The 27,166-nt window shown below is 37.2% G+C and overlaps 1 protein-coding gene across 2 annotated transcripts in view; it reads right to left on the reverse strand.

Moving 5' to 3' along the window:
* LOC115222160 (dynein heavy chain 1, axonemal-like) overlaps positions 1-27,166 on the reverse strand; it is a 298,343-nt gene that overhangs the window by 126,505 nt on the left and 144,672 nt on the right. Inside the window, exons 34-43 of one of the 2 annotated variants that reach the window (XM_036511126.1) lie at positions 26,736-26,822; positions 23,161-23,267; positions 22,799-22,875; positions 20,800-20,894; positions 16,505-16,659; positions 14,353-14,530; positions 14,024-14,218; positions 6,955-7,071; positions 6,288-6,446; positions 3,461-3,562 (exon numbers count right to left, since the gene is read on the reverse strand). In XM_036511126.1, the coding sequence (XP_036367019.1) occupies positions 3,461-3,562; positions 6,288-6,446; positions 6,955-7,071; positions 14,024-14,218; positions 14,353-14,530; positions 16,505-16,659; positions 20,800-20,894; positions 22,799-22,875; positions 23,161-23,267; positions 26,736-26,822 (1,272 nt within the window). Of the gene's footprint in view, positions 1-3,460; positions 3,563-6,287; positions 6,447-6,954; positions 7,072-14,023; positions 14,219-14,352; positions 14,531-16,504; positions 16,660-20,799; positions 20,895-22,795; positions 22,876-23,160; positions 23,268-26,735; positions 26,823-27,166 lie in introns of both variants that reach the window. The other variant, XM_029792301.2, reaches the window with a different exon arrangement.

A 27,166-nucleotide genomic window follows, 5' to 3' on the forward strand; every position in this document is an offset into this window, starting at 1 on the left:
ACGCTCAAAATGTTGTTTTTCACATTCCACTGGCACATGTGCCAGTAAAGCGACGCTGGCAACCATCACACTCGAATGGTGCTTTTTACATGCCACCTGCACGTGAGCCGCCCTGGCAATGATCATGTCGGATGGCGCTTTTAACGTTCCACTGCCACAAGCTCCGATCAGGAGATACTGTCATTGGCCACGTCAGCAATTTTGATTTCACTTGCCTCAACAGGTCTTTGCAAGCAAAGTTTATTGTCCAATGAATGAAGGGTACTCTTAAATGGGTTGGTTATACACCACTAGCATAGGCCATGGGTTATGGTCTCATTTGTCTTGTCAAGTGTTCTCAAGCACAGCATATCTCTAAAGGTCTTGGTCGCTAGTCAGTGCCTCGGTGAGGCCCAATGTTTGAAGATCGTGCTTCACCATCTCATCCCAGGTCGTCCTTGTCCACACACATACATATACACGTCAATTAGAGATTATATTAACCTCATGAAGGTTTGGTTTCATCCAAGGAGATACTGGTTTAATACCTAGTATTTTGGGGAAATTAATTTCCTTAAAATAATAAGGTATATATTTAAAAACATATAGTTTATCTCTCTCTATATAAAAGGCAGGTTGTCTGTCTGTGTGTCTGTCAGGTTGTACCCTCACCCTGACCACGGCTTTCAACCGATTCTGATGAAACTTGACACACACATAGCCCAATGTCATAATTCAAAACTAACAAAGCGAAAATTTTGAAAAGTTCCCCCAGTTCTGAAAAAAAATCGATAAATTCGACATTTTCTGTTGTAGTTTTCGCAACTTGCAATCGATTTTCACCAAACTCATGGTGAAACTTAATGTTACCCTAAGAAATTTAATTCTGATGTTAGTTTTCCATGCACTACCTTACCATCAGAAAAAATCGATAAAATCATGCCATTTTGGGAAATCGTGTTCAAATTCAAGATGACATATTTTCGACAATATCTTTAACAAATTGGCAGGAATTTTTTTTTAAATTCACAGCAAGCATCATGCCTGCTCCAAGGAGCTATATGGCCCTTTTTATTCCAATAGGATACTTTATTACTGGAAAAAATCGGTTAATTAAATCATATGTGGCACACATAGCAAACCGATTTGTGTATTAAACACAAACCACAGACTGTATAGGGGACACAACTCAACCTTCTTTAACTCTCTTACTCCCCCAAATAACTATCAAACAGCTATCGATAATTCAACCCACAGGAGGAAATCTAGACTTAATCTTCAAGGTATCCCACATACAAACCAAAAATTACATCGAAACCTCCAGACTAACCTAAGTTTTGATGAACCAATTCCTACCAGGAAGAAATTACATTCAAGACTTTACCCCCGACACTGCCACTTCAAGCAGTCAACAAGACAAAACATAACCAGACAACATAACCTTGGTATACTTCTGCTAATCGCTGCTGCAGCCGCCAGTCGTTGCCTACTAGGGGCTCTTACATACCCGGGCAACGCCGGGCTATGCTGCTAGTATTCATATAAAACAAGAAAAAGTATATGGAGATTGGTTAATAACTTTATTATTAACAACAAACTAATCCTTATTCCTTACAGCTGTTTCAATCAATACTCAGTAAATATTAAGTAAAAATTTAATTTATAAGACCTGAGCCTAATATCTTCAGAAGGAAAAAAAAATCTCCATAAATGTTTTATGTGTATTCATGGAGAGCAGTCTGTTATAATGAATCCATAAACAAATACAGAACATCCCAGGGTATTACAGTTCTATATGGGCATATGGCATAGTGGTTAAGAGTGCAGGCTACTAACCCCAAGATTCCGAGTTTGATTCCAAGCAGCGACTTGAACAACAATAATAATAATAATAATAACATTGAAAAATACCTTAGGAATGAGAACCCAGATTCAAAATTTCCCCAAGACACCTGAAGAAGGCTGGAGGGTTATATCAGCCAAAACGTTGTGTTAACAATAAACAAGATGAGGACAAATATCCATCGAATGTAAATAACATATCCAAGGGTATATTGTTTTTCCCTCTAAAAATATTATACTCAGGTCATATAACTTACATATTTACTTAATATTTACTGAGTATTAATTAAAATAGCTGTAAGGGATGATGATTAATTTGTTGTTTGATAATAAGCAGTTATTAACTTTCAAATCTCCACTTTTTTTCTCTTCTTTTATATATATATGTATAAGTGTGTATGTGGTTGTGTGTGTGTACGTGTATGTGTGTATAACATATACATAACATCATCATTATCATCATTTAACGTCCATTTTCCATGCTGGCATGGGTTGGACAGTTTGACAGAAAAACTGGTCAGCTGAGGAGCTGCACCAGTTTCCAATCTGATTCGGCACGCCAACCATTCCAAGAGTGTAGTGGATGCTTTTCACATGCCACCAGTTTATGTGCCAGTTATGTAACACTGGCACTGGCCATGACTATGATCTCTCTTGGCTTGACAGTTCTTCTCAAGCATGAGGCCCAACATTTGAAGGGTACTTTTTACATGCCACCAGCATGGGTACCAGTTACTCAACACTGGCATCAGTCATGACTACGGTTTCACTTAGTTCAATGGGGATTATGCTGAAAAATAAGCCTCATTTGGTTACATTTCATGAGTATCTTTGTCAGCCTAAGAAAATTTCAGCCTACCTTCACAGCATCCATGTTTCCCTTTAATCATCCTTTCTTACTATTAAAAAAAGGACAAATTAGATAACACAATCCATGTTACACAGTAGCAGAAGAAGTTGGGAGGATTACACCTTTGATCATGGATTTACTCAACCAAGGTGAACTTGTAGTGGTTTATTAGAGTCTACCATACATGTCTACCTTGTTCCCATCAATATATATAGGTGAGCCAACAACTGAGCTTCTAGGTGGTCATTCAATCTGCTATAAATAACAGCCAGAGTCTCATCAACACTCCACCATCTTAATAAAGAGAATATACAGTTCTGATGGCAACACCATATATAATGTGAGATGGGATGGTCAAATGGACATATGTATATACTCAGAACATGAGTATATACACATATATACAATGTAAGATGGGATGAGTTGAAATGTTTTGATCATACATCAACTTAGTTGTAGTTGATCTGGGATTAAGCAGCAACAACCACTTCCAGTGACTTCGAGGGCCACCTCCCAGTGGTGTTGGGCGTCAACAAAGAGCCCTTGACCACAACAAGACCAAAGTTTTTTTTTTTTTCCAAGGTCTGGGGTCTCCCGCCCCTAAGCCCTAGATCATCACCTAATCACCCTTAGCCGTCTTGCTGCTTAACAACAATAACAACAATCACCAAAATCCCCATGCTAACAGTCCCCACCACCACCACCACCATCTTTGCAATAACAGTAACAACAATAATATTATGAATTCAAGTTTAACATTTCGTGGCAGTATTTTTCAATAATACTCACTTCAATATCTTTAGGTTCATCTTCATCTTCATCATCACTTTCACAGCCATCATTAATCTTATAATCATATATTAATCCTGAATCAGGTATTTTAATTTCAATCTGAAAATATAATATAAATATAAATTATTTACAACTATAATTTCTACACACACACACACACCATCATCATCATCAACATCATCATTTAATGTCTATCTTCGTCAATGCATGGGTAGGATGGTTGACAGAAGCCAGCCAGGTAGAAGACTACCTCGGGCTACTGTGTCTGTTTTGGCAGGCTTTTTAAGGTTGGATGCACTTCCTAACGCCAACCACTCCACAGAGATGAATGAGTGCTTTTTACATGACACCAGCACAGGTGAGGTCAACTTTTGGCATGCTTGTTACAGCTGGAGAATGGTAGTTCTCATGTGTACAATACATTGTCACACTATGCAATGTGAGAAAGTGCTCCAGAAAAGTTAACAACGAATCTTTAAAAAAATCTCCCCACCAAAGTTAACAAAGAATTTAACACTTTTACAAACCAAACTGTAAAATTATATTATTAAAAAATTAACTTGATTAGAACTATCAGCGAAGTCATTCTTTTCCTTTTTCAAATACACACATACACACATACATAATGATATATATATATATATTTGTGAGAAATACCTAATGATTTCAAGTACTTGAAGGTGTTCCACTTCATATAATTTACTTTTTAAATTATTCAATAAAAGCTCTCATTCAACATGAGTTCTCATTAACATTTATTTTTTACAGTCAAAAGTTCATTCTGATGTCTTTTTTGTTTCATAATAATCAACTTATGTTTTTATGCTCATAAATTCTGATGGCCAAATTAATTTTCTCCTTTGTCTCATTGGTAAATCTCATTGGTAAATAATATATATAATATACAATGTGTCACCAATATATAGTTAATCTGCTATATGTATTTGCATGTGCACTTATCCCACTATTAGTTATTCTACATCATATATTCCACTATTACCTTTTATACTTACTGAGATGTATCATGCATTCAAATTGGGCCTATTTACTTTTTACATTGCTTGAATGTATTTCTTGATTTAAGCAGAAGACAAAAAAAGAAAAGGAAGAAAAAGAGAAATAATTTAAAATTACAGATTGAAAATTCAGAAGGCCAAAATGTGTTGGTGCCCCCCCCCCCCTTGTCTATACAAATAATATTATTCTTCAGGAACTTTTGCAGTGAAAGTGAATAATGAACCCTATTATGTAGCTTTTGTATGAGAATGTGTTAAGTATGTTGCAAATGTGCAGCTTTTGTATAAACTAAATCTGTTGCCTCTTGAAGATGTATGCAAGCTGTTTATGAGATCATGTACCATATGTAAATATGTATATATAGATGTTTTCGATCTAGCTTGGATTCTTTGCCATCAAGTTTGAATTCTTTGCAATCAAATTTAAATTTTTCAATTGGTGCTCAAGCCTTGAAAAACAAAAAAGAGTTAAACTACATCAGCCGTAAAGGAATACATGTCTGTCTTATCTAACTGGTCCAGTAGAGCCCACCAATTGATATCTGAAAAGTTCGATAAAATAACTCATGAACACTGCGATAGCTTCTACCAAAAGATGCTCCGTTATGTCGACCAGTCTGAACAAGGGGAGATAATAGAAAAAGAATCATTTGTTTATGATCTTCCCTTGTTCAGACTGGTCGACGACGTAACTATGTTGCATCTTTTGGTAGAAGCTATCGCAGTGTTCATGAGTTATTTCACCGAACTTTTCAGATATCAATTGGTGGGCTCTACTGGATGAGTTAGATAAAATAGACATGTATTCTTTTATGGCTGATATAGTTTAGCTCTCTTTTTTTTCAAGGCTTGAGCTCCAATTGAAAAATTCAAATTTGATTGCAAAGAATCCAAACTAGATCGAAAACATCTATAATTTAATTTGATTATTTCCCTATAAGCAACTTTCAACATGTGCACCTTTCAACAATACCTCCTTACATTGGGTACAGTTAGGAGCTCCAAACTTACACCTTTTCTGCATATCAAAGTCCATGTCACTGCAGTTCTGTTCTCTTTTCTACATGCTTACACCTAATTCACTGCAAAGTTTACCTGAAGGCCTCTCACTTTTAGATTTCCCTTTCGTGCCTGGAATTTCTTCTCTTATACGTCTATAGATTCAGGTATAAGAACTAGATCATCTGGGTATCGAAGTTCCTAATAGTATCAGGTCTCAAACTATCTTGTGTTGGCTTGAAAGACTATGATGAATAGGTGGGACTGAGGACTGAACCTTGCTCAATTCGTCACTGAACTCAATCTTGACTCTTACATCTTTGCATTTAGCTTGTACAACCCTCACAAGCCATCCCTCTACACCTAGTTTCCTTAATGCCTATGCCCAGATTATAGAGCATGACACCTTGTGAAATGCTTCCTTCAAGTCAACAATAGCAGATATAATATTTTATATTTAACCAAGTATTTCTCCTGCAAATGTTTCACCAAAAAGTTTAGATTTTTGGCACCTCTCTTTGGGGCATAAAACTGAACTACATTTCTCTGAGGTTAACTCTAACCTTGACCCATTGCACAGTAATCCTTTTCTTGACCTTCAATCCTAAGCCAGGAACTCGATGCCCCTAAATTTCTTTCTCTCTCATGCATCTCTTTTGTCCTTGTAACAGTCTACAATGATACTATCATGTCAATCGTTGGAGAGGATACTTTTTGCATTACTTAGTAAATTGCTCAAGAGCGTATCATATATGCTATTTTGCAAGATATTTTGAGTAATTAAGATAAAAACTAAAATTATGTTTTACCTCATTAATATTCATTTGTTCTCTAATCCATTCTGAAAACTTAACTCGGCCATCATGGTCACATGTTGCTCCAATAGTCCAGATCATGCAGAAGAAAAACCAAGGTTCAATCAGCTGCTTTAAAAAATTGAGATATTCTGGGGGTTTGGTCTTTGGATCCTGCAACAAAATTCATAGAATAACTGTACAAGGTAGACTAGCAAAATCAACAGTTATGGCATTAAAAGAAAGAATAACATCTATATTGTATTACAATTATCTTGTTGACTTAGAACACAAGATTTAACTCTTCTTTCAACTTTCTATTAAACTGATAGTAATTTATACCCCAGGATTATATAAATAATTGAAGCCATCTTGGTATTCAGGCCAAATAAAAATTTTCTCAGTAAATGTGTGTAGTATCACCTGGAAGCCAGAATATCAACAGCAAGATACATTCACAGCAATTGATAATACATCTGAATCACCTTAATTGGAAACAAGCATAATTATTTTTTCATTCCCTTATTCCTTTTTCCCATTATTTACTAAATACTTTGCAGACAACTTTACAGAATTCTGTGATAAAGTAAATGACATGATATTAAATACTGAATAAATAAGCAGTTGATCGAGAAAGAGTTGCAATAAAATATTACAGTAAATGAGTAAAAGCGTTCCTTACATCCAAGCGGAATGGTTCAAAATGGCAATTGAGAAGTTTAAAGAAACTAAATGTCAGGTTACTGTCAACTGTGGAAACAATTTCTTTCATATTCTCTCTTAAGAAATTTATTGCTGGCTTTAAATAGAAGATCATGGAATATATTAATTAAACTTGTCAACACTTCATGTCTGCACATTAAGACAGATAGGTGTCCATCATTCATTTAATTAAAACGTTACTTTACAACGCTAGCATATCTAGAACAATTCATAAAAAATTCAATATTTGTACACAGTTTATTTAAAATGTCTATAAGTGATCATTGAAATTGCTAGAAAATTCAGACAAATCAAAAGAGATTCCATAAAGTAAAATTGTTAGAGATCAAATAATAAAAAAGTCATTCATGAGATAGATTGCTAAACAGCACTCAACTGCTCATGTGATCAAGAGTTAAAGGCTCAGATGTCACATATGGTGACACCAACCAAGCGAGGGCCTTCTACCTGCATCTGAAAACAAATTAAGAAAGACTTACACTACAACTTCAACAACATTGATGTAACAGCATCATCAAAACAAGCAGTCACCCAAACCACTGCAATTAGAATTACTGACAACAAGAAAGTAATAGATGAAAGCCTTGGGAGACAAGACCATGGCCATAGCAAAGTGTCATCAGGAGCAGGAAGAAGAAGAAAATGACATTGTTGGTTGTGTTATTAGCAAAATGTTGATGGAAAACCAGAGAACCAATAACCACCACCACTACCATCAAAACAGCAGCATAACCAAAGCAATCACATCATCAATATATGTAGCAACCAAAACATAAATAATAACATAAAAACTCCTCAATGCAAATGCTGAGTTGAAGGCAGATGCAAAACACAATGAGATAAATAAGTGGTGGGTACTGACAAGTTTTTCAAAATGGTGACAAAGGATAAACTTACGATGAAAACTACATCAAAGCACCATAGAGACATATTGAAACGGTTGTCAGAGGAGATGTCAGACTTTCCAATCAAGATAGCCAATACAATGCAGCAAAGAAGCTTTCTGATGAATTTCAAAGACTAGATTGCTCAGTCCAGTTTTGAAAGTTCACCAAAGATTGGAGTGGATTAAAAGCCTCTTCTATTTTTCTTTCACCAAACATTCCTGTACAGAAATAGATTGCATAAATACTCATAGCCTCGGGTCAGCTGATGAGTATGGCCACTTTCTCTTAATGAATTCAAGTCTCAGACAATAGATATGGTAAATGTCAATAAAATTTCTGAAGTGAATATATTCAGGATTCCATGGGTGACAACGAGATGTACACTTTGTTCAGTCAATGTGGATGAAGTGGTATGGCTGTGTTGTTTTTGGAAGAGCCTAGGTCTGGAGGTAAAGACACTAATCCTGAACCCATATGGTATGTTGGTAGTATGGGGAGTGAGCGGTAATGAAAGTAGTGTGTTAACATTTGTTGATATTTAAGCAGGAATTGGAGCTGGACAGCAGATTTTTCTAGGCCCCTAAAAGCATTTTTAGGAGCACTCCAGTCACTAGTATCTGCAGGTTGCTGGAATTGTATTGTTAAAAAAATAGGGGTTTGCAAAATCCTTGAAAATCTAATCACAGAGTCTCAACTATTTTTCATGTAACAACTGGTTGGTGTGAATGAGCCAAGGTGGACTTGGACAAACTACAACAGATCATCAAGGTCATAACTAGGAAATTGTTTGTTTAATCAATTTCTTCAACTCACATTTCAACATATAGACCTGGATACTAGAAACTGAATGCACCATTCCTGTCATGTAAAAATAAACAATGACTGGAGGCGTACATGGAGGCTATGGCTATGGTTCCCACAACGAGGAGGGAACCAGGCTGCTGGAGTTCTGCGATGCAAATAATCTTATGATTTGCAACACTAACTTCAGGAAACCTACCAGCCACCTAGTCACCTACCAATCAGGCCAACATACCAGCCAAATTGACTACATCCTTGCCAGGCAAAGGGAGAGATGGCTGCTTATAAATGCCAAAACCTTCCCAGGCGAAGAATGTACCCCACAACATAGACTGGTAGTTAGTGACTTTAGGATCAGGACTAGGAGGACAACCAGAAGATGACCAACATGGAGAAGAAGGATCTGGAAGCTTAAAGATCCTGCGAATGGACAGAGATTTAAGGACATGCTACTTGAAGCCTTTGACGAAGTAGAAGGGGATAGAGTATCACATGGGGTAGAAGGCAACTGGACGTTTCTAAGGGACAACATACTGAGAGCCACTGACCAGATCTGTGGCTGGTGCAAAGTCCCCTCTCGTCCCAAGGTAACGTGGTGGTGGAACAGTGTTGTAGACAGGGCTATTAGAGAAAAGAGACAGACTTGGAAGGACTGGAAGAATGGTGGTGGCAGGGAATTGTATCAGACTGCCAAAAGGGAAGCTAGGAGACAAGTCTATCTAGCCAGAAGGGAAGCAGATAAGAAAAAATTTGCCAATGTTCTGTGCCATGAGGACCAAAGACTGGAGGTGTTTCGCATTGCAAGACAGTGTGTGAGAGAGAATTGTGATGTGGTAGGAGAGAAGTGTGTTTGCATGAAAGATGGTTCACTTGCGCTAAATGAGGATGCAAAGAGAGAGGTTTGGAGACACCACTATGAAAGGTTGCTGAATAAAGAAAATGAATGGGATAAAGAGAGTCTGCCGAATGTTGACCCAACAGAGGGACCAGCTATCCGAGTTGACAGTTCCTTGGTAGTTAAGGCAATTAGAAGCATGAAAACAGGGAAAGCCCCAGGCCCATCAGGAATTACTGCAGAGATGCTCAAAATATCTGGTAGTGTCGGCTATAGCCTAGTCACCCGTATAGTTAATCAGGTGATACACAAAGGAGTCATACCCAATGACTGGTGTAGCAGCATAATAGTCAACTGCTACAAATGTAAAGGTGACGCCCTAGATACAAATAATTACAGAGGTATCAAGCTGTTGGATCAGGTGATGAAGGTTACGGAGAGGGTCATAGCCCAACTAATTAGAGAGAGAGAGTTAGTTTAGATGAGATGCAGTTTGGGTTCATGCCAGGTAAAAGTACCACTGATGCTATATTCCTGGTAAGGCAGCTGCAGGAGAAATACCTAGCCAAAGATAAGCCCCTGTACTTGGCTTTTGTTGACATGGAGAAAGCCTTCGACAGGGTCCCCCGATCTCTTATCTGGTGGTCAATGAGGAAACTAGGGATAGATGAATGGTTAGTGAGAGCTCTGCGAGCCATGTACAGGGATGCTGTAAGTAAGGTGAGGGTTGGCAACGAGTACAGTGAAGATTTCCGTGTAGAGGTAGGGGTCCACCAAGGCTCAGCCCTCAGCCCCCTCCTATTTATCATAGTCCTCTAGGCAATAACGGAGCAATTCAAGACAGGTTGCCCCTGGGAGCTCCTCTATGCTGATGACCTTGCTCTAATTGTTGAGTCACTATCAGAACTGGAGGAGAAGTTTCAAGTGTGGAAGCAAGGATTAGAATCGAAGGGCCTTAGAGTCAATCTAGCTAAAACCAAAGTCCTAATAAGTAGGAAGGTAGACAAATCACAAACGCCTTCAGGTAGATGGCCCTGCTCGATCTGTAGAAAAGGTGTAGGTAGAAACTCTATAAGATGCACCAAGTGTAAGCTATGGACACATAAGAGGTGCAGCAATGTCAAAGGAAGGCTAACTAGGAAGATGGTTTTTGTATGTGGCAGATGCTCAGGAACAATAAACACTGAAAATGCTCTGAGACCAACTTCTGTCACTTTCCAGGGAGAAAAACTAGAAATGGTTGATAGCTTCCGTTACCTAGGTGACCAAGTCAGCAGCGGGGGCGGGTGTGCTGAAAGTGTAACTGCTAGAGTAAGAATAGCTTGGGCAAAGTTCAGAGAGCTCTTACCTCTGCTGGTGACAAAAGGCCTCTCGCTCAGAGTAAAAGGCAGACTGCATGACGTGTGTTTACGAACAGCCATGCTACATGGCAGTGAAACATGGGCCGTAACTGCTGAGGATATGCATAAGCTCGCAAGAAATGAAGCCAGTATGCTCCGATGGATGTGTAATGTCAGTGTTCATACTCGACAGAGTATAAGTACCTTGAGAGAAAAGCTGGACCTAAGAAGCATCAGATGTGGTGTGCAAGAGAGACGTTTGCACTGGTATGGGCATGTGGCGAGAATGGATGAAGATAGTTATGTGAAAAAGTACCACACCCTAGCAGTTGAGAGAACCTGTGGAAGAGGCAGATCCAGGAAAACCTGGGACAAGGTGGTGAAGCACGACCTTTGAACTTTAGGTCTCACTGAGGAAATGACTAGAGACCGAGACCTCTGGAAGTGTGCTGTGCGCGAGAAGACCCGGCAGGACAAGTGAGTCTATAACCCGTGGCCTTCTACATGGGATGGAGCCAGCCTACGTATGCATACCTTCCCTTCTTGGGACACAAAACTCTACTTGTGAAGAAGTGTTGAGGCAAGTGAGGATCAGAATCAGAATCAGAATCGAAATCGATCAATGGAAATGCAGCTGAGTTACCAGTGCCGGTGGCACGTAAGAAAACCATCCAAACGTGGCCGTTGCCAGCACCACCCCGACTGGCCTTGTGCCGGTGGCATGTAAAAAGCACCATCCGTTCGTGGCTGTTGCCAGCCTCACCTGGCCCCTGTGCCAGTGGAACATAAAAAGCACCATCCGATCGTGGCCGTTTGCCAGACTCATCTGGCACCTGTGCCGGTGGCACGTAAAAAGCACCCACTACACTCATGGAGTGGTTGGCATTAGGAAGGGCATCCAGCCGTAGAAACATTGCCAGATGAAACTGGGCCTGGTGCAGCCTTCTGGCTTCCCAGACCACCCTAGTTGAACCGTCCAACCCATGCTAGCATGGAAAGCAGGCGCTAAACGATGATGATGATGATTGCTTGGAATCGAACTTGGTATCTTGGGGTTAGTAGCCCACACTCTTAACCACTACCCCATATGCCCATGGGCTATTATGGAGTGAATTTTAGGGCTTATAAATCTAATATTTTCCTGTCTTTCCTTAATACCAGTTCCCATATGCTGCTCATATCTGCACTCGGTCTGCTTAGGAGGTTGTTGTGTCCTAGCATATGTGCTGCTTCTTTTAGTTTTCGTATTTTCCAGTGGTGTTCTCTGTCTATTATTTTAACTTATCCCACAGGGGAAGGTGATCTCCATTTTTCCATACATCATCAGCTATACCCAATTTATTAGTATCTCCTAGTATCACAGCTTTGCGATGTTTGTCTACCCTTACTTTGAGGGGGCAGCATGTTTCACCTTTGTATAACCTACCACAGCTGCAACAACAATAATAATAATAATAATAATAATAATATAATAATAATAATAATAATAACAACAACAACAACAACAACAACATCAAAAAATACCTTAGGAATGAGAACCCAGGTTCGAATTTTCCCCAAGACACCCGAAGAAGGCTGGAGAGTATATCAGCCGAAACATTGTGTTAACAACAAACAAGATGAGGACAACTATCTGTTGAATGTAAATAATGTAAAATAATATAAAATTGATAAGGCTTATCAAAAACACAGTAATAAATTACAGAAGATTGAAGGAGAAACTAGTTAACCAATTAACAGAGATAATTAGGAAAAGACATAGCAGCCTATATATTTGCAATGAAAGTAGTTCTTGATGCTGGAAGCATTGAATGGTTGCGTAAAGAGGAAAAATCACGGGGTTTAGATGGTTGGTCTTATGAAGTCTAAGTCCATATGCAAGGCATGTTTACTATAGTGTTGGCAGAAAACTGTCACCATTGACAGTAGACTGACTCTCATGATAGTCTGGGTACATTTCCAGTAAGGTGAGCCAAAGAACATTGAGGATATTGGGGAAGGATGTAAGTACAAGGAGCAGCATTATCAATAACTTTAGGCCAATAACTGTGTTGAAATGAAAATTTTAGGGAAAGTAATCCCAAAGAGGTGGTGTATGTCATCAGTGGTTCAGATAGAAGAAAACAAATCAGGACAATTTCCAGCAGATCTATACAACACCATCTATTTCATTACAAACTGATGATTAATACACTTGCTGTTGATGGAACACAGGTCATCATCATCATCATTGTTTAACGTCCGTTTTCCATGCCAGCATGGGTTGGATGGTTCAACAGGGGTCTGGGAAGCCAGGAGGCTGCACCAGGTTCCAGTCTGATCTGGCAGTGTTTCTACAGCTGGATGCTCCTCCTAATGCCAATCACTCCGAGAGTGTAGTGGGTGCTTTTTACGTGCCAGGTGAGGCTGGCAAGGGCTATGATTGGTTGGTGCTTTTTACATGCCACCAGCATGGAACCCAGTCAAGGCGGCGCTGGCATCGGCCACATTTGGATGGTGCTTTTTACGTGCCATCGGCACAGGGATCACAACTACAATTTCCATTGATTTTTGATGTTGATGTACTTGACTCAATAGGTCTCCTCAGCACAGGGTTGAAACGGTATTTCTTTACTTGCCACCTGTATAGGAAAGCCTTTGACAGAGCTAACCGTCACTTCTTAGCAACTGCCCAGTTTCACATTTCTGTGGCATCTGCTTGGGGATCAAATTAAATGGTTTTTCAACCGAAGGCCATGTGACCCTTGGGGGTTGCCTCTACAGAAGATTATGCCATTAAAATCTATGTGCAATAAATTGGTTATAATTCTACAATACACACAAAATTTTGATAATTTTTTTAATACAATTTTTAATAATATTTAATTATAAAAATATAATAAGAGTTTTTAAAACACTGAATAGCTATGGACTCCACCTGAGCAAAACGGGATTTAAAATTTTTTTTTTTTAAATATAACATTATTATTATTATAGTTGACAAAATGTCTAACAGAAGTTTGGTAAAATCTCATATTCATAAGAGCAGCATAAGCAAAATATTTTTACTATTGGTCTGAGATTCAAGCTCTGATTAAGTATAAATCAAAAGTAGAAAATTCTCTCAAATAATGATGGGGTGTGTTGCAAGCCTTCCAATTTCATATTTAACAAAAACATTCTTACCTTTAATAATAGATCAAAAAGTTCTGCCAATCTTTCTTTAAAGGGTTGAATGGATGGTGGTATACTATTTAACCAGCATTCTACAAAAGGATTCAGTCCTAAAATACTAGGTTCTAAATATACCATGCCACATCGACTGACAGTTGCAGGTGAAGCAACTGCAAGATCCTGAACTTCAAACATCATTGTCATGCACTGAATTAGAAAGTAAGAAATCCATTAAAATATCTTCTCTGAAAAACAGCAACGTGAACAACACTTTACTGATTAATCTGCTGAGGAATATCATTATTTCATTTGTGTCAAAGGAACAAGAAGCACAACTTTACCTCTTCCAACTTGATGATCTCACCACTACTCAGACACAGTTTTTTATTGTCATCTAGAACAGTGTTCATGTTTTCAATCCAAACTGCATCTACAGGTCCATCAAATACGTACCATTTCTTATCATTATTCTGACTTCCTATAGAGGCACGTATCAAGGAGGATAGTATACCATCAGTCCTAGAAAATAATATTAAGGCAATACTTTCAGTTTCAAGTAGGGATGACAATATTACAAATCTTTTACTCTTGTTGAAATCTATACTGAAGGATATAACCCTTTGAGTGTAATTATTTTTTTTATAATCTATTGCATTCTTTATTGTAAAAACTGGTACTAAGTACATGGTTTTCTTATGATACAAACCACCGAAACATTAGTTCAGCTCTTACTGTCACTAATGCAAACTGTTGTACCACTCAACTATACCCTTACGTAGTACAACAGTAATATTCTGCTGAGCAAAACTTTGTAACAGTGTCAAAGTAGTAACATGCATGCACAACTATGGTACAGTGAAGTTACAGCTATGGTACAGGGAATCTTTTATAGCAACCCCATTTGTAAAATTTGAAATTAAGCTTTCTTTTCATAACGAGAATATGTTTCATCCCAATCAGTTAATGACTATTTACAAGCTGAATTAAAACCTAAATTATTCACAAATCTCATACTATGCTATTCAGTGGCAGCTCATGTATAGGCACTGTGGAACTGCAGCACTCCCTATTTCCACTCGATATTATCAATAATATTCAATATAATGAATTCTTTTTGCTTTAATTCTTTCTTAATACTTGTACATTATATAATCCTTAAGCTTAAGGTCAGTAGCCGTCCCCTAGTTTATGAAAAAAATACAAAAATCCTTGTATAGAACTGTGCACATCACAGCTCCAGCGATGCAGTGTTTGGCTGTTGTGTGCAGGCTTACATGTCTGAGATAGGAAGCTGCACACTAGGGGGAGAGAGCACTGTGCTTCACGCAGTGCCCACCCTGGTGTGCTGGTGAAGGGTAGTGTTTCTTTTTGACTCTGCGTGTGTTGTACGTAAAAACATGTTTATATTCTTGAATGTGATAAAGTGTAGAATTAGATTTATTTTCCTGCTTCCAGGTACAGTGTTACTGCCAAGATTTGAAAAATAGGGCAGATTTTCCCCCTTATTTTATAATTTAGGGGGCGATTTTTGAAAAACAATGGGAACTATGTAGTGGAGTTCAGTGAAGAAATTAAATACACTATCCAGCAGTGGCTAAAATGTGAACCAATCAAGTTTATGTATAAATTTTCTCTTTATATGTTTGTTTCCTTTTACACAATATTAAAACAACTAAAAATTTTCTGAAGCAGCCCCCCCACCATCTTAATTTTATCTACACGCTGCCACTGATGCTATTGGTATGTAAGCAAACTGCTTAGACCTCATCCAAAAAGAGGATCATTTAGCTGATTGGCAAAGATTTAGCCATCAACATATTTCAAGCATTAGTACAGAGGCACCGTCTCTTCTCTCTGCTTCTTCTGCATTACAGAAACTTCAACCAGCCTCCTGCAATAACATCCTCCCAGACACATTTATTCAATGACACACCTGTTGCTTATTCTCTTCAGATCCCTATTTAAGTTTCATCTGCCAGATTCTATGCTCAATATCTCCCCTTTATTTCTTCTTCAGAACTGATACTCACTACAATTGCAAGAAACTCACTATTCTAGGAGGACTTGGTACAATGATCCTGTGTACAACATTTCATCTACTCACTAATTAACAAAAAAGGAAACTACTCTTCTACAAATAGGACATTGCATACTCAACTTATTCAGGTGTTAGCCTTGTATGTTTCATGTTAGAAGGGCAGAAATAAATAAAAAAACATGCAGTTATCATAGACTTGTGCTTTTATTGAACATGTGACAGGAGTAAATATATAAGTATTTTAACAGGGGTTAATAAAAGCTGCAGTAGTGTGGCACAACATAATTCAGAGTTTACAAGAATAGTCCATTGGATGAGGAATTTTAGCAATAGTAGTTTTAGTTATAAACTTGGTGAAAATAGGTTAATTTATACTGCAATTTTATCAATATCTAATACTATGATATAACTGTAAATAAAATGTTCAAAATTAAATGAGAAAATAATACAATTACCATTCATGTGTTAGAAGATCAAATTCACCGTATAACTGACCCATTGTTATAGACTTAGGATTTAACACAAAAGTTTGGACTTTCTCAAAAGGTTCTCCTGATGGTGACATTTCTCCTTTCAATGATGTTATGGCAAATTTCAGTACTTCATAACACTGAAACATAGAATATTTTAAATACTCATATAACATCAGCCTTCATTATAAGCATAGATTGTATCATTTGACAGGATAGAAGAGTTCTGAAGTACTGTGTGAAGCTGCAATGTCTGCTTTGATAGGATCCTTAAGGTTGGATGCCCTTCCTTATACCAACCAGAATGTACCAGGTAATCTTTATCATGGTTTTGTCACTATTTTCTACATAAGGCTGAACATCCTTTGGTCAGTCTTCACTATTTCATTTCATGCTTTCTTGGTTTTCCTTTTTCCAAAGGAAAGCTATCTACTGCCTTTAGAAAATCTCCTGAGAATTACAGAAAATCTATTGCCCAAATGCTTTAGGTGTTTATTGTTCCTGTGCATCTCCCATAAATAGTGTCTATTCTTTGTGTTAAACTTTGAGTGATTCCACTGTGATATCTTGTATGTCCATTATTTGCATTGGGTCCATCGTATGGAATTTCTACCCATGCCTTTTCCTCAAGGCCATTTTTCTGATGAGAATAGTATCCCATCTGTTTTCCTGCTTATTAAAACTTTGGTCTTTACTAAATCTATTTTAAGGTCCTTTGAATCCAGGCTTTGCTTCTACACTAGAAATTTCTTTTCTAATTCTATTACAGATTCAGTTACAAGAATAAGGTCATCAACAAAGAAGAGTCCACATGGAAACCCAGTCTTAAACTCCTCAGTTATGGCTTGGAAAATTATGATAGATACGAGCAGATTGATAACCAAGCCCTCATGAACTCTTACTTGCACTCGAAATTTGCTAACTTTCACCTTACTGACAACCCCACTGTACATGACTTGAACAGCTCTCACCAGCCATTCATCTATACCGAGCTGCCACCTTCACCACCAGATTAAGGAGCAAGGGTCTCTGTCAAAGGTTCTTACTAACAAATGTCAAATACAGTGGTTTACTTTTGGCTAGATACTTTCCTGAAGTTACCTACTAGAAAACAGGGATCGGTAGGACTTCTCTCTGGTACAAAACCAAACTGCATTTCATCTAGGTTCCTCCTAATTCTTCGAGCTGTAACTCTTCTTGTCACTTTCTTAACCTGGTGCAGCAATTTGATACCTCGGTAATTGCTTCTCTCAAAGGCATCTCTCTTGGGTATGATACCTTTCTGTGCAACTTGACTGACTATACAGGTAACTAGGACATATCCTACATTGCCAGATATTTTAAGCATCTCAACAGTAATTTCTGGTGAACTAGGGGCTTTTCCGGTCTTCATATTTTTAATTGCTTTATATATATATATTAAACTGTTGTCAATTTGGATAGCTGTTGGGTGTAGGTTGAGAAAACCCTTAAGTGTAGATAAACCATTACTACATACTTCTCTCCTACATCTCAAATCTCTCTTTCGCTTTCTCTCTCTCTGATACACTGTCTTACAATCTAGCACACGTAATGCCTCTGATCCTCACACTGTAGAACCTCTCCTTTATTTCTTCTCCTCTGGATAAATAGACCTGTTGCACAGCCTCCATTCTAGTTACCTGATATAATTATTTGTTATCTTCATTTATATATGTGTGTAGGGTGTGCATGTATGTGTGTATGTGTGTAGGGTGTGCATGTATGTGTGTATGTGTGCAGTGTGTGAGTGCATGTATGTGTGTGTGTGTGTGTGTGTGTATACATATCATCATCACCATCATCCTTGTCATCATCATTATTTTAACATCTGTTTTGTCTCCACGCTTGCATGGGTCAGATGTGAGTATGCTGGGGCAGAATTTTCTTTAGTCAGATAAATTCCTGGTGACTCCTACAACCAACTGGTACGGGGACAGTGTTGACTGTAGGGATGGAACCTCAATGAATCAAGTGTGTTATGAACACACATTGTTTGAAAAGATGAAATATTACAGCAATTAGCATATTCACATTCAAATCTGCCTGAATGTATCAAAAAGGAATATGCATCTCAGTGTTTTGATTCTCATTATTCACACAGGATTATTTATACTACATATATATATATATATATATATATATATATATATAATCAAAATAAGCAACAAGGATATCCAAGGTAGTGTAGTACGATTGTTTCATGCTACTTCATTTTATTAAACACTAAGTATTACATCAGTTTTAAAATGTCCAGCAATCTTCAGCCACATATAGATTTTTTAATTAAATGGACAATGCACATTTTTATACTTATTTCATTTGCCAACATTACAAAATTCTATATGTGGCTGAAGATTGCTTGACATTTTAAAACTGATGTAATACTTACAGTGTTTAATAAAATGAAGTAGCATGAAATGATTGTACTACACTACCTTGGATATCCTTATTGCTTATTTTGATATATATATATATATATATATTTTTATAAAATTTATGAATAAATGAAAGAATGGAGTTGAACAACAAATTAACAAATTTCCTTTATTTTCGACATATGTTTCGAAGGCTGCATATTCTTAATTGTGAAGGAATAAGGAGTACATTATGCCACTTTCTCATCAGGAAAAACAAGGAATTTATGTCAACATCAAGATTCACAAAAACTTATAGATGACTGCTCTCATGGAGCGCATAGCGATAATTCAACTCCATTCTTTCATTTATTCATAAATTTTATAAAAATACACACAAATTTCCACATGAAAACACGTAGTCTCTGCCCTAGGCACGTAACTTCAACCGTGTTATTTCTGATGTGAATTTGCTACCCAGGTATCGGTTAAACGAATTATCCATAAAAAGATATTTCATTTTTCTACTCAAATATATATATATATATCTCATCATCCTTTGATTTATGTATGTGTGTGTTTGTGTAATTGTGTGTGCATGTACACACACATACATATATATATATATATATATATATATATATATATATATATATCAGCCACAGTGCATCACACCTCACTAACAACAGACCTAAATCAGTGAAATATTGAATAAGTAACTGAAAAATGTTTTCTCGACCCAACTGGAACAGATGTATGTAACACAAGCAAGCTAAGTTCTTTAACATCACAGCTCTATAAAAGGAAGTGGCAACCACCAATTATTTCAACAAAAAGGAGGGAAATGAAATACTGGCCATATGACAGAGCAGGAATTGAAGCTGCTTTTGTGGAGAACATATGTTCTTTACAGCCTGGACACAACTACAGCCACCAAACTGTATTAGCCTAAAAGCAGCTATAGAAACAATCCAACAATGTTTCACAAAGAAGATTGTCTCATTGCAATAGCTGCTAAACTATTGAGAGAGGTTGAAAGCATTAAAACTCTATTTACTGGAGAAAAGATGGGAAAAAGATGCAATTACATGGAAGATTTTTGACATGTTCATGCCACACTTTGGTGCTGAGAGCTATACTAATTGCTGAACTAGTTGTCACTTCACAGTGCTGAATGAACCACTTTCCCTATTGAAAATCAAGACGACATACTGCATGTCTTGAGTTCAGTGGCTCACATGGAGTGGATATAAATATACTCAAGAAGTACTTGGATACTCTACTATCTATGATTCCAGATGGCAAGAAACCATAGCAAGAAATACAACTGAGGCCTCAAAATCCCTCACTCAATTTCAATTACATAGGATGGAACTAAAAAAAAAAAAGAAAACAAAAACGTGTGTGCCTATGAACTGCATCAGGGACCAGATCACAGAGAGTGCAATGAATATTTTGATACAATATAGTGAAGGATTAAGTTAACAGTTTTTGTGTATTTATGAACAGCTAACATTGTGTTGCTCATGGAGTAATTACTCTGCGCATACACACCTACATGGCTCAGATGGAATTTGTTGAGGCAGATTTTCTATGGCTAAATGTCCTTCCTGTTATCAACCCTCATTTGTTTTCAAGCAAGGTAATATTTACCTACTAGCTGACGTACCCAGTAATTCCCGGGAAAGCAGGGCTTGTCCCTTGGTTCCAGTTTCATAATTGAGAGAAAGAGAGCAAACACTACAAAATAGTTTCAATCTCTAGAATACTGTTATTTCTCATATTAAACATTATTGAATCATTCATGAAATATTTTACCAGAGAGATAACAAATCTATTATTACCTGTTCACATATTCCCATAATTCTACGATTTTTTTCAAGAAAATATTTCCAGATAACTTACCTTTGTTTTACCCGAGCCAGTTGGTCCTACAAGCATCAGACCATGGCGAACCACTGTTGTTTCATAAAGTTGGATACATTTGTGGATAAAACCTTTCAATAAAACCACAAAAGAAAAAAAACAAGTTTTTAAAATGTTGTATTTTGGGGTTCTTTTATTTGTTTCAGTCATTTGACTGCGGCCATGCTGGAGCACTGCCTTTAGTCGAACAAATTGACCCCCAGGACTTATTCTATCAGTCTTTTTGGCTGAACCGCTAAGTTACATGGATCTAAACACACCAGCATCAATTGTCAAATGATGGTGGAGGGACAAACACAGACACACAAATACACACACATTACATACATACATACATACATATATATATATATATACACATCACACACACACACACACACACACACACACATACGACAGGCTTCTTTCAGTTTCTGTCTACCAAATCCACTCACAAGGCTTTGGTTGGTCCAAGGCTCTAGTAGAAGATGCTTGCCCAAGGTACCACACAGTGAGACTGGACCCAAAACCATGTGGTTGGTAAGCAAGCTACTTACAACACAGCCACTCCTATGCCTATGGTCATTTATTTTTCTTTTATGCCAAATAAACACACGCACTATATATTTTTTCTTTGCTCATTTATTACTGTTCTTACTTTATTATTTTAATTTCTGTCCATTGTCTGGAAATCTTTCCTCACACCTCTGTGACCTCTTCAGTGACACGCTTCATTTCTGTTTGTGCTATTGCTTCACGTACACCATTCTGTTCTTCTAAGATTTGTATCTTTATGTGCACATACATTTGTGTCCTTGTGTGTGTGTGTGTGGGGGGGGGGTATGCTTGTCTGTGTATCATGGCTTTTAGCAGCAGTGTGGCCTTCCCCTAGGTCCCATCCTCTCACCCCATTGTGCAGCTGCTGTCCTAAGACCCGAAAATAAAAAAGGAAATGGTAGTTGTTGTTGTTCTTGTCCTCTTTGGCATCAATGCTGCTGATAATAGTTGTATTGTTGACATTGTTAGAACTGTCCATGAAATCTCTCATGTGTGTGTTTGTGTGTGTGTGTTTATGGGTTTGCTTTTTATGTAGTATGTATCCAAGCCCTTTATATAGTTTTATTATTTTTTTTATCTATTTCTGTGGATATGTGACAGATATATTTACAGATTTATTTATGTATTTATATATTTATTTATTTACTTATTATTATTTCTTCCCTCTATTTTTATACATCTCTATTTCTCATATGTATCACAGTTAAGTGCCTATATGTCTGTTGTGTGTGTATTGCCCTGTATGTTTCTGTGTATTATCTATGGTTTATGTATTTATTTCTATTATACTTTTTTCCCCTCTCTCTTCTCATCCCAACTGTCTTTAGTTATGTGCTGTGGTGGTGAGGGTTACTGTTCCATTCGTGTTTTTTATTGAAACTCAGTCTGTCTACTATTATGTGTGTAGCTTCTGTGATCAGTCTAAATGTCATGTCAGTTCTATATGTCAATAGTACTTTAACCTTTGTGCTATTAATCAAACCTCTATGTTCTACCTGAGCATACTGGTAGAGCACTGATGAGCTTTTCCCTTCTTTGAGCTCTTGCCAGTGTTCATTTATACACTCTCCTATGCTGCATGAAGTCTCTCCAATTTAGGCAGTTGTTGTGTTTTTGCACCATCCTAAGTACATCGTAAGCTATACACTACATTCCTAACCTTACAGTTAACCTGTGGGTTCATCCTACAAACAACACAGTTGTACACTGTACAGGGGGACTTATCAAAGGGATAGGTATTGCAGATCAGGGATTTTAAAGAGAAGAGAAACGGGGAGAGGAAGAGAAGGAGAAAGAGGAAGCAAAAGAGGAAGTGGAAGACAGAGGGGAAGCAGAAGGGAAAGTGGAAGCAGAAGAGAGAGAGGAAGTGAAAGAGGAAGCAAAAGAGAGGGGAAGATGAAGAGGAGGAATATCTCATTATGTAAAATGTATTACATACCAGGTACAGCTTTAAGATTGAATTTTCTACATGCTTTCTTCAGTGCTGTATCCAATGATCCATAATCAATTGGTTCTTCCCTTTATATTTAAAAGAATAAATTATTTTGACAATTTATACATTATTGAACTTTCAATTCTCAATAGATATAAACCATATATTCTAAATGAGACATAATGGTTACAGAAAAGAGTATTTTGCTGAGGAATACCAAAACCATCTGTTTTGTATTCTCTGTTAATGTTTAGTAAAATAAATTTAAATGCGATTTAATCCAAAGACTATTAATTTGGCACTAAAAATTTATAAGTAAACCCTCAGTAATAATGTTGCAAAGATGTTGTTAGACAAAGACAGTAACTTACTTAGTGTTAGGAAACAGATCTGAAACGATTCCATTGAATAATTTCAAATCATCAACCAGAAATTTAGGAACATTAACATCTTGTATCGCTCTCAATGTGATTAGATCCTTTGGACAAAGAATAGAAAATATTCCAAATACAATTAAAGGATAAATTTGTCATCAGATATTCTTTACTTTATCATTTCCTAATTAGGCAAACAGAAAAAGGTAAAACAGTAAGTTATTTTAGTAAAGAGGTCAAATTTGATATTACTTTAAAGCCTCCCAAGCATTAATTTATCTTTCACTTGTTTCTGTGGCCATGCTGGGGCATCGCCTTGATGCTATAAAACACATATGGTGAAATAAACTGGAAAAGTTCATTTGTATAAAACTATAGAATGTTTCTGATGTTTTATTTCATGTTGTATATTTACTAATTTTAGTACATCAAGAACATGGACTAGGTAATATTAGAATTACCTAAACTGAGCATAAACAAAGACTATACTTGATTTAACAGGGAGAAAAAAAGGACATTTCTCTTTGTTACCCTGTTTTTTTTTCTACCATTTCAGAGGTTCCCTCTTTTAACTAACTTTCTGAAGAAGAGCTTAAATTCGAAAATGAAAGACTCTTTCATGGAGTAGTAAACTAATAATTACACTTTATTATTCCTTTTGTTTCCAACCATTTGTTTGTCCCATTCAATCCATCAGTCCACTCCTGTTCTGTTATCATCATCATTATTTTACATCTCTTTTCTACACTGGCATGGTTGGACTGTTCAACAGGATCTGTCAGATCGGATGGCCATGTTTTGCTCCCATGTTTCAGTTTTTATCATACTTTCTAGACTTTCTAATACCAACCACTTTGCAGGGTGTATAGTATCAGCATACTAGAAGTTGTCTTGCCATCAGTGAGACTAACGGACCCTCTCAATCACTGCATTGTGGCTGCTGGAATCAGTTTCCCAATGGACTCATCACTAAAGGAATTTGCCTTGGAACTCACAAGACGAAAGTGCAGAATAAAAGTATGGAGGCAAAAACTGATTTATTGTTGTGAGAGAAAGATATTGGAGAAAGTAACAGAGAGGACAGTGTTAATAGGGACTAATGGAGGTGACAAAAGAATGGGGAAGAGAACACCCACCTCCACAGCTAATTAGATTACCTAGGTAACAAATGTTATCAACTACTTCTAGGGAGCCATCCAGATATTAGAGTGAATCTATTTTCTGAACACTTTCAGTGCTTGTTGCTCATGTGATCCCTTCTGAATATGAGGTATACCTTCTCCATTAGCCTGCCCGCAATCCCACTGTGTGTTCATTGTTTCAACTGGACACACCTTAAGCAAGGTACGGTCATTTTCTTGACCTTAATAGTTCTGGCTTCCTTCCTACTTAAACTTTTGTTTTCACTAAATTTACTCCAATTCCAGGTTTTAATACTAGGTTCTGCTGCCATTTGTGTAAGTTTTGTTTCAATTCTCCTACTGTTTCTGCTAGGAGGACTAAATTGTCAGCATACAACAGTTACCAAGGAAGGTCAATTTTAACTTACCCTTTTATGTCTTGTTAGACTATGATATATGAGAGGGCATTAAGGACTAAGTCCTGATTAACCCCTACCTATACACTGAATCCATCATTGAACTCATTGCTGATTCTCACCTTGATGACTGAACTTCTGTGCATGGCTTGTACATTCCTGACAAACCATTCATCTCTTAGTTTTCTCAAAGAACTCTAGATTACAAAGCAAATGACCCTGTCTGTTGAAAGCTTTTTCCAGTTTGAGATATGATAGGTATAGGAACTTACTCCTAATCATGTACTTTTTTAACAGTTCTCTGATTAGAAATATGGTGTCAGTGATACCCCTTTTTGAGACAAAGCTGAACTGCATCTCATCCAAGCTAATCCTGTTCCTTATCAGTTTTGTGATAACCCTTTCTGTAACCTTTCATTCAACAGTCTGATGCATCTACAGTTACCTCTTTCCAGTGCATCTCCTTTTCCCTTGTAGCAGTTATCAATGACTAGCAGTATCGCCCGGCGTTGCTCGGGTTTGTAAGGGAAATAACTATAAAGCATTTTTAGAGAGTTATATCCAAAAAATGGAAAAAAAATTATGGTAAATTTTTTTAGTTAAAAAGGTCGAGTTGCGTCCCCTAGACAGTCTGTGGTTTGTGTTTCTGATTCTCGACCCCATGTCGAATTTATCGATTTTTTTCAGAACTGGGGGAAATTTTCAAAATTTTCGCTGCGTTAGTTTTGAATTATGACATTGGGCTATGTGTGTGTCAAGTTTCATCAGAATCGGTCGAAAGCTGTGGTCAGGGTGAGGGTACAAGAAAACAGACACACAGAAACACGCACAGACAAACTGCCGTTTATATATAGAGAGATACTCTGACAACACTTATTGGCTAATGACACTTTCTTATTTTACCTGATTTACCATTTCAGGGACTATCCCATACCCTACTACACCAGATAATTCAAGCATCGTGGTAACTAGGCCCTGAAAGCCAAGCTGCTGCCCTTCCTGTCACATCCCTTATTGCTCTGTCTACCATACTGCTCTCAACTTGGATAGTTGCTACTTCTGCTTTGCTGGTCACTTGTCTCATCATCATCCTATGCTGGCATTGATTTGATGGTTTGACAGAATCCAATGAGCCAGAATCCAATGGTCAGATGCTCTTCCTGCCCACACTCACCAATTGCCTCAGCTTCATTATCTATCCATATTTCTGCTAACAGAATGCCAACTTCACCCATCTCACCATTCTTACTTATCCAGAAGAATTTCATTACTTGTTACTTGTCTGTGATGTGACAGGCCAAGACACCACTCCATCTTGACTCTTGTACACAGCACACACGTAGTCATCGATGGGTTTAGTATTTCTATAAGCTCACTAGACCAGATCTACCTCTCATCATGCAAACATCAAGGGTAGCTAAACTTCTGAACCTGATAGGGTGGGTGGGAAAGAGATTTCAAATTGTGCTTAAGTGTTTTGGTTCTTGACATCTGAAATAAAGTGTGCAATTACCCACTTCTACATAGCCATGGATGATTCCCAAGAAAATGTCATCACCATAATAAATGTCAGGCATTGTCACTTTCCAAGGGCTTCAGTAGGAACGACATTCAGAAGCTGAAGTAGACAAGAGACATGAACATGGTTATGCATATGAACTTGAGCTACATAGTATCACACCTGTAGATGTTTATATGTGGATTTAAGCAGACCTGTGAAGACACATATATATATATATATATATATATATATATATATATATATATATATATATATATACACACACACACACATATATATACATGCACACACATATACAGATATACATGCACACACATATACATACATAGGTATGTTGGTAGATAGGTATATATTTTTGCATGTGTGTGCATGTACATACATACACATACTCACACAGAGAAAGAAAGAGAAGAGAGTGAGAGAAACAATTTCATACGTCTTGAACTAATCAAGCTTAAGTTTCAATTATATTTCAATTAATGTACAAGAAATAAAACTCATGTATGTCTTTACTTCTTTCATGTCTGGCTGCTGACGTTTGAGGTTTCCTGCTGCCGATATTACACTTTTCACAGCCCTCATGCCAAAATCATAATGGTCCTGTAAAGGAAATGGTACATATTGATTAGCACATGCAACCTTATCAGAATGTGTTGCTTATAACATATGTTATGGTGGACGTCTTGAAAAATCATTTTGTGTCAACAACAACATGCTAAAAAGCATCAAATTACTATATCACTTGACCAAATTTTATAAGCACCAGCAGATGGCACTACTGTCTAGCATTTGATGCTTGGCTTTCTACTGCTCATGGTCTGCAATATGTTGAAATTATATGATACAGTCGTGCCAGCTTCCGGTACTGAAGAAATTTGGTCAATCAAAATAGAATTTCAATGCTTTTTAGCATTTGTTGTCTACATGAAATGATTTTTTGGAAC

This window comes from Octopus sinensis, linkage group LG19, assembly GCF_006345805.1.
Source record: "Octopus sinensis linkage group LG19, ASM634580v1, whole genome shotgun sequence".
In the NCBI taxonomy this organism is placed as follows: Eukaryota; Metazoa; Mollusca; class Cephalopoda; order Octopoda; family Octopodidae; genus Octopus; species Octopus sinensis.